The 7,875-nt window shown below is 35.5% G+C and overlaps 1 protein-coding gene across 1 annotated transcript in view; it reads left to right on the forward strand.

The window, feature by feature from the left end:
- LOC149905466 (phospholipase B1, membrane-associated-like) overlaps nt 1-4,909 on the forward strand; it is a 32,505-nt gene extending 27,596 nt beyond the window's left edge. The window contains exons 4-7 of the mRNA XM_090106081.1: nt 538-754; nt 2,816-2,961; nt 3,957-4,125; nt 4,487-4,909. Of these exons, the coding sequence (XP_089962207.1) occupies nt 538-754; nt 2,816-2,961; nt 3,957-4,125; nt 4,487-4,653 (699 nt within the window). The 3' untranslated portion in view covers nt 4,654-4,909. The remainder of the gene's footprint in view (nt 1-537; nt 755-2,815; nt 2,962-3,956; nt 4,126-4,486) is intronic.
- The last annotated feature ends 2,966 nt before the right edge of the window (nt 4,910-7,875 follow it).

Genomic DNA, 7,875 nt, shown 5'->3' on the forward strand with positions numbered 1-7,875 from the left:
TCGTTAATAATGTTAAGCTTCGTTTTATCTTCAGTGTTACAGGTTTCTTGGTTACAGGCTTAGTTACAGGGTAGAGGTTGTTTTGTGGATGTCACATGTTTTTCTGTCCATGTAAAAAATAAAAAGGTCATATGGGTACTAGATATAAATAATTTCATATATACAATACAAAATTCTTTATTTAACACACACATACAGAAGAAAATAAAAAGAAAAGAGAAAAACATGTAAGATACATCTATATACTTAATACAACACAAAAAAGACCTTAACAATGTGCTTAACCTTACATGTAAATGTTTATGTGCCATATCCAACATAAAAAGTCCGTTTTTGAAGTGAAACTTCTTTATCGGGGTTGGACAAAAATTTTGTGTAACATTTTTGCGTTACGCCGTACGCGTGACATTTTTGCGTTACGCCGTACGCGTGACATTTTTGCGTTACGCCATACTCGTGACATTTTTAAGGTCATAAAGAAGTTTCACTTCTTACGTGTGTACCTACTCTAGTACACGCATACATTTTTTTTTGCAGATCCTGGTGGCCCGCATCCGCTCCTCGCCCGACATCGACCTGTTGCGCGACTGGAAGATGGTCACGGTGTTCATCGGCGCCAACGACCTGTGCTCCGCGTCCTGCCTCTCGCCCGTGTCCTGGTCGCCCACGGCACACGCCAGGAAACTCGCCAGAGCGCTGGATTACTTTCATGAGCACTTGCCACGGACGATTGTGAATTTGATTCCGGTTTTGGGTATGTTTATTAGCATGTTAAAGCCCAATTGCTTTTTTGTATGAAATTCTACTTTGATATTATCTTTTTATCGTTCGTGTAGAAAAATAATATCTAATATGTTATATGTGAACTTCTTACTGTACTGGCTGGTTTGGTGATATAGGTATATATATATGTTTCAAATAATAAAACATGTCAGTTCTGTTCTGCACTTCATTCTGTTGTTTTATTATAGGTTATGGGCCCAGAGAATCAGTAAAAAAGCAGTTTTTTTTAACAAGAATTTCGTTTTAGTACGAGTGTTAAAAAGCTTTTTTTCAACACGTTTTTTTCATTGTGTTGTTGGATATTCGTGAAATAAAATTTTTATTTGGAATTACGATGGCGGCCAACTACTTGATAAATGTACCTAAATTACGTGGACGGGAAAATTACAGCAAGTGGTGCTTCGCGGCAGAGAATTTCCTAATCCTTGAGGGCATGAAACATTGTGTAAAGCCAGAAGGAGCGAGCGTAGGAGCTGCAGATGACGAAAAAACCCGGGCAAAGCTGATTATGACAATCGATCCGTCTTTGTTTGTACATGTAAAAAGTGTAAGAACATCAAAAGAACTCTGGGAAAAATTACAACAGTTATTCGATGACAACGGTTTTTCAAGAAGGATAAATCTGTTACGGAATCTAATTTCGATAAGACTGGAAAACTGCAGTTCAATGACGTCCTATGTGACTCAAATAATTGACACGGCTCAAAAAATTAAGTGGCACAAGTTTTGAAATAAATGACCAGTGGACAGGCTCATTGTTATTAGCAGGATTACCAGAGCGGTTTTCACCGATGATCATGGCAATAGAGCATTCAGGCATTAACATAACGGCTGATTCTATAAAGTCGAAATTGTTAGACATGGAGTCAACCATAGAGGAACATGATGAAGTTGGCGGAGCATTCGCAGCTCGTTCGAAGTACATGAAAAATAAAATGGCGTCAAGAAAAAATGTCAATGTTGGTAACATTGTCGATCCGTCAAAATCAAACGTCAAGGTGAAGACAGTGACATGTCTTACGTAGTAATTGTATACTCTTTGGTGACATGTTACCGATGTAAACAAAAAGGACACTATCGAAATCAATGTACAAATAACGAAAACGCGTCGAACTCCAAAGAAAAACCCCGAATGCAGTCTAATGCTTTTAGTGCTGTGTTCCTAAGCGGGAATTTCAATAAAAATGCATGGTATATTGACTCTGGAGCCAGTGTACACCTTACGGCAAATGAAAGTTGGGTTATGAATGCGTCTTATGATCAGAAACAGGAAATTATCGTTGCAAACAGTGAAAAGTTGTCAGTTTTATGTTCTGGCGATGTGAAGATTACAATTACAACTGGGGGTTCAGCATATTTATGTTATTGTACACTTATCAATATAACATTGTTAGATATAGTGGGGGTGTAGAAAAATAATATCTAATATGTTATATGTGAACTTCTTACTGTACTGGCTGGTTTGGTGATATAGGTATATATATATGTTTCAAATAATAAAACATGTCAGTTCTGTTCTGCACTTCATTCTGTTGTTTTATTATAGTTCGAACGTAAACAATTGGACCATCCTAAGGCAAATCACACTTTCTAAAACATTTTAAATGTGCGAGTCAAGCAGAAAGATAGCAAGGCGTCAAGCCATTGCAAATGTTCATGGATAGTGGATGCTTACCATCAAGCGATCTACCAATTTCTTTTCCCGTTCTATGATATAAAAAAACTTGTTGTTATAATATAAACTTGCAAACATATCACACCACACACGGCACACCTGACAACATGTACTTTCAGTCTTCTAGACAACACACTAGATAATGATCATATATCACGATATATCGTACCACACCAATCACGACACACCGAGGATGAACCATACCCTGGGACTACAGACAAAATATCACCTTGATACGCATCGGCTTGCGAGTTGCGTCTAACATTAGCCCAGTCAAAAAAATTGGAGAATATTTCTATCTTACAGACATATCACATTCTACTAAGATACCTTTTCTATAACTACATATCCTTCCAGACGTGTCAGTGTCAGTGCGCGTGCAGCGGCCGCTGATGTGCCGGCTGATGCACCCGCTGTTCTGCGCGTGCTTCCACCGCGGCGGCGGCGAGCTGCCCGCGCTCGTGCGGCAGGCGCGCCGCTACCAGGCCGCCGAGATGGCGCTCGTGAGTAGCCGCCTGCTCCTCTACCGCAGTATTGACGTGACAACGTCTTATAATTCGATAGAGCCGGCTGCACGCACGAAAAAACATGACTCATGCGGCGTTACCTCGCTCTGAGGCGTTCCATAGTGCAAGCGAGAGCGCGGAACGAGCGACAAAAAAGCACAATCGGCCTTAAGACGTTGTCACGTTCAACTATCGTCAGTAAACCGACTTTACAGACAACCAATTTTTTTACCAATAAGAGGGTTCAAACAGAGCGAACAGCCTCGTAATTGCAGCGTGAAATAGTTTGGCCTGTCTATGATGAATTGAAGATGAAATGCCTCCTTGGTACTGTGGGTGACGCGTGAGCGTACCACCGAGCGGTCCTGGGTTCGATTCCCAGTGGAGACGAAGAAAAAAAATGTCTCGGTCTGGTAGGACACAGTATCTGATCACAGCTGATCACCTACTTGTCCCTAAAGAAAATCGATCAGTGAAACAGATGAATGCATCTAGGAGACATGGGATTTCACTTCCACACTGACCGAGCTACTTCACATGAAAATTGCTTCGCGAGGCAACTTCCTTTTACCACACAAACGAAGTCCTCGGCATACCTAACATAATATAATATTATGTCTTATGGATGGTGTTCAATAAAATACGAAAGATTGTGCTATAAACTATAGTGTTTCGTATTTTATGGAAGATTGTATTGTGTTTGTACATAAGAAAGTATAGACTTTTTAGCTGATATCAAATGCGATTTATTTATTGACGTGATAACGTTTTTAAAATCGTTTTAGTCGGGTGACATGTTCAGAAACTTGTGTCACACCAAAACCTCACGAGCGCGATCGCAGGTATAACGAGAGAGAGAGACGGACCGATCTCCCGTCTCATCTCGAGCGCTGCCACCAATAAGACGTTACCACGTAAACATCTCGATCGTAAACCTACTTTACAAACAACCAATTTTTTTAATTTAAATTTATTTTCTAACCGTGTTCCAGGTGGACAGCGGTCGCTACGACACGCGTGACGACTTCACCGTAGTGGTCCAGCCGTTCATGCGTTTGTTCAACGCACCACTCCCACCAAGCGAACCATTACCATTGGTGATACACCAGTCATATATTACACACGATTGTTTTCACTTTTCGCAGAAGGGACATGCACTGGGTATGTGTTTTCATATATTGTGTGTGTTGTTGAAAATTTTTAAATACTGATAATATTATAATCTATCTCGTGTTATTGTTAAATATCAAAAAATATTTTTAGTTATTTTTTTCAATAGATTTTTTTTTCATTAGAATTATTTACCAAAATAACAAACGTCACTTACAAATATATTTGTGATTAATCAAAGATAAATTCAGCGAACAGTATTCATATAATTTTTCAGTTCCCCAGTACATAGACTTAAAATATTCAAAACATTGTATTGTTCATAATTATAATTTTATGAAAACATTTTAACATCATCAAATGCTTTATAGTGTAGATATTTTAAATATTTATTAACTATATTTTTTTTCAGCTGCGAATCTCCTCTGGAACAACCTTCTAGAGCCAGTCGGCAACAAGTCGGACAACGTGCCTCCCGTACTCATGCATTCCTTCAAATGCCCCTCTAAGAACGCTCCATACATCTTTACTCATAAGAACTCGCAAATTTACATGGCTACTGGCCGCCAAGAAGAATAAAAAAAAATTGTTTAATAAATATGGCAACTGGCCGCTAAGAAGAATAAAAAAAAAATGATGAATAAACATGGCAACTGGCCGCTAAGAAGAATAAAAAAAAAAGATGAATAAACATGGCAACTGGCCGCTAAGAAAAAAAAATGTCTTGACATTCGATGACATTTTGTTTTTTTTTTCGATGATGGTCGCCAAGAAAAAAGAATCATTGTCTATGGCATTAATTTTTTTTTTCAATGATGTTATGGCGGGAGAATGTGTCAAAACTCAAATACCTATAGATTATTGATGGCCAGTACCTAATTGGCCGCCAATTGTTTTTTGAAATAATAAAAACATAAAACGTGTTTAGTTAGTACCGTTAAATTGTATAATATAAATGAGTTTATGCAAAATACAGTTACAAATAAAGGCCACGTACTAAAAAAATTGATATTTTTATGATAGGTACATAATATTCTATATATATATTTATTACAACAAAAAAGTACAAAAATAGAAAAAAATATATTTTGAAATTATTTATGAGTAAAAATATTAAACTTTGTAAATAAAATTTTCTAATAATATATTAAGTGCAAATACCTCATTACTTCCTTAAGAAATCAATTTTATCATTTGCATTAATTTAATTAATTGTATAACATTGTTACTTTTAAGCTTTCTTTCTATTAGATTGGACTTAATAAAACATATGTAATATAATGTACATAATATATATTTACTTTAATTAAAAATATGTTTTAGAACCATTCGAATTTTTTAAATTGTTAAAATGGTGATTATATTTTAAATTAATCTGAAAAAAATTACCTAGGTACCGATACCATATTTGTATAAAAACCTAATTCTGTGCTCATATAATATTTGAAATAAGGATGTATGGTATAGTTATAGAACTCCGCTGGGTATAGAAGTTTTTTTTATCGTATTTTAATTCCTTATAATAAATTTATATTTTTAAGTATTAAATACCTATTTCGAGGTTGCCGTAGTAAAATCATATCTTTAATTTTCCATATCTATAGAATATATAGAATCTTCATTGAGATAATATTACTATACATATGGAGGAGACACCACGAACAAAATCTGTGCGCCATTTTTTTGCTCTAACTACTTAAGTTTTAAAAATTATTATCTAGTTAGGTTCTTACCGATGAAAGTTATTCCTTTGCACATTTCCGTATTATTTGTGCAATATCGTAACACACACGAAGGCATATTTGATGCGTTTCACTTTAAAACCATTAAAAAAAACCGCTCAACATACGTCATGTGGCGTATGTTGAGCGGAACATAAGTGATGTAGGCGGTGTCGTCTCCATATATGTATATCTCAATGAGAATCTTCGAACATCTTCCCATGTCCTTCCATGTAAGTTTTATATAATCTATGTAAATAATTTATTGTCAGTACGTTTAATATTTACCAAAGTTAAGCTATAGATAGACTAAATAATTCTAGCTCAATTCGAAGGCCTAGTCTAAGGCTAGTCCTTGTTTTGTTTCGTTTAAAAATTCATATTTTTGTTAAATCTGGATTTTCATTTAGTATAGGTGCTCAGTTAGTGCCATTGTGTTTAATTTTTTGTTGGAATACAGGTTTGTTTAGTTTATAATGGTTCAATGTTACAGTAATAAAGTTATTTTTTATATTCTCTTGTTTTATTCGTGGCCTATACCCAGGGGCGTAGCTACCGCCGTATCTGCCGTATCAATTATACGGGGCCCCCGCGCCAAGGGGGCCCCCAACGTGCGCTTTTGTGAGAAATCTTTACCCTTCCTAAGGGCCCCCAAACAAATTTTTATACGGGGCCCCGCCAAGGCACGCTACGCTTCTGCCTATACCTATTTATTTGTTTAGAAATGAGCGTTCGACAAGAGAGTGTGGAAATCTAGAGTCTAGACTTATAAATGTATATATTCATAAAAATGAAATACATATATTGATTTCCAGGTATCTTATAGAATTACTTAAAACATATTAACAAAAATTAAAGAAATGAATCCCAGAGAAAGGACATAGGATAGGTTTTATCCCGGAAATCCTACGGGAACGGGTTTTTCTTTGAAAACGCGGACGAAGCCGCGGGTGGAAAGCTAGTAAATAAATAAAAGTACGATAAATGAGAGATTTCAATACTCCTTGTCAAAATATCAAGCAAATATACAAATGCGATTTCAATAGGAAAATTTTTATCTCTTGAATTGAATACTAATTTAATTTAAAAATAATATTCATTAACTGTCTGTTGCACTATTCCTTAAAATGAATAATAATTGGAATTGCTTGTTTTAAATGGTGTAGGTACTAGCGCTGGCGGGAAACGAAAATCGTTCACAAACTTCATGAGGTTGTTTTTAGAAACCCACTGCGAATTTTTCACTTTATTTAATTATTTTTAATTTCTATTATTTCAATGACATTCCACAACACCATACATACCTACTCTACTTAAAAAAAGTCTTGTAACAAGACTTTTCTTGTTCTAATAAATTCATTTCAATTCAATGTTCCAGTACTATGCGAAAGAAAGACACACAATTCTATCGAACATGCGTTATAATTGCTCGTAATTTATCGTAATTAAAATGTACAGCCGCCATTTTCTTTACAAGGCTTTAAGCCTAGAAAAGCTTCTAATTTCACGGCATTTTCAACTCTATCAGGTTGAAATAGAGTACCGATTCCTTTGTCAATGTGCACCATATGGTACAATATCATGTAATTATTAGGTACAAGAGTTCAATCGATGACTGACATGACGTGATGTTTTAACAAACAATTGGAGGCAATTTTTGTTTATAAATAATTATGTTAATATAGAAAGGCCATGATCTCATGTCTCTTATAATAAAATGCACTCTATTGGATTGGAAAATGACAAGCCTTATTTTTATTTGGATACAATACTTGATGTAATTTTGTTTCCTATTTTTCCACGCTTGTTAAAGTTTAACATTTAACTTAGGCGTTGAACCTTAGCGTTTAACCAATGATTAAACGACGTTCAATAAGCTACATGTTATAATGAAGAATATATTATCTACTATATATAGAAAACTGTGTAGTATTCCTAACAGACATCACATTATCCCATACCTACTCAAATGATCTATGATTCATAGAAATCGAATACGATAATATATTCCATTGAAACTAGAACATTTCCCATATAAAGAACAGCGACCGCCAAATGTTCCACTAGTGTAACCTTATGT

This window comes from Colias eurytheme, chromosome 10 (assembly GCF_061535395.1).
Source record: "Colias eurytheme isolate Ceu_HAF_F1 chromosome 10, ilColEury1 Martin Lab GWU primary, whole genome shotgun sequence".
Taxonomy (NCBI): domain Eukaryota; kingdom Metazoa; phylum Arthropoda; class Insecta; order Lepidoptera; family Pieridae; genus Colias; species Colias eurytheme.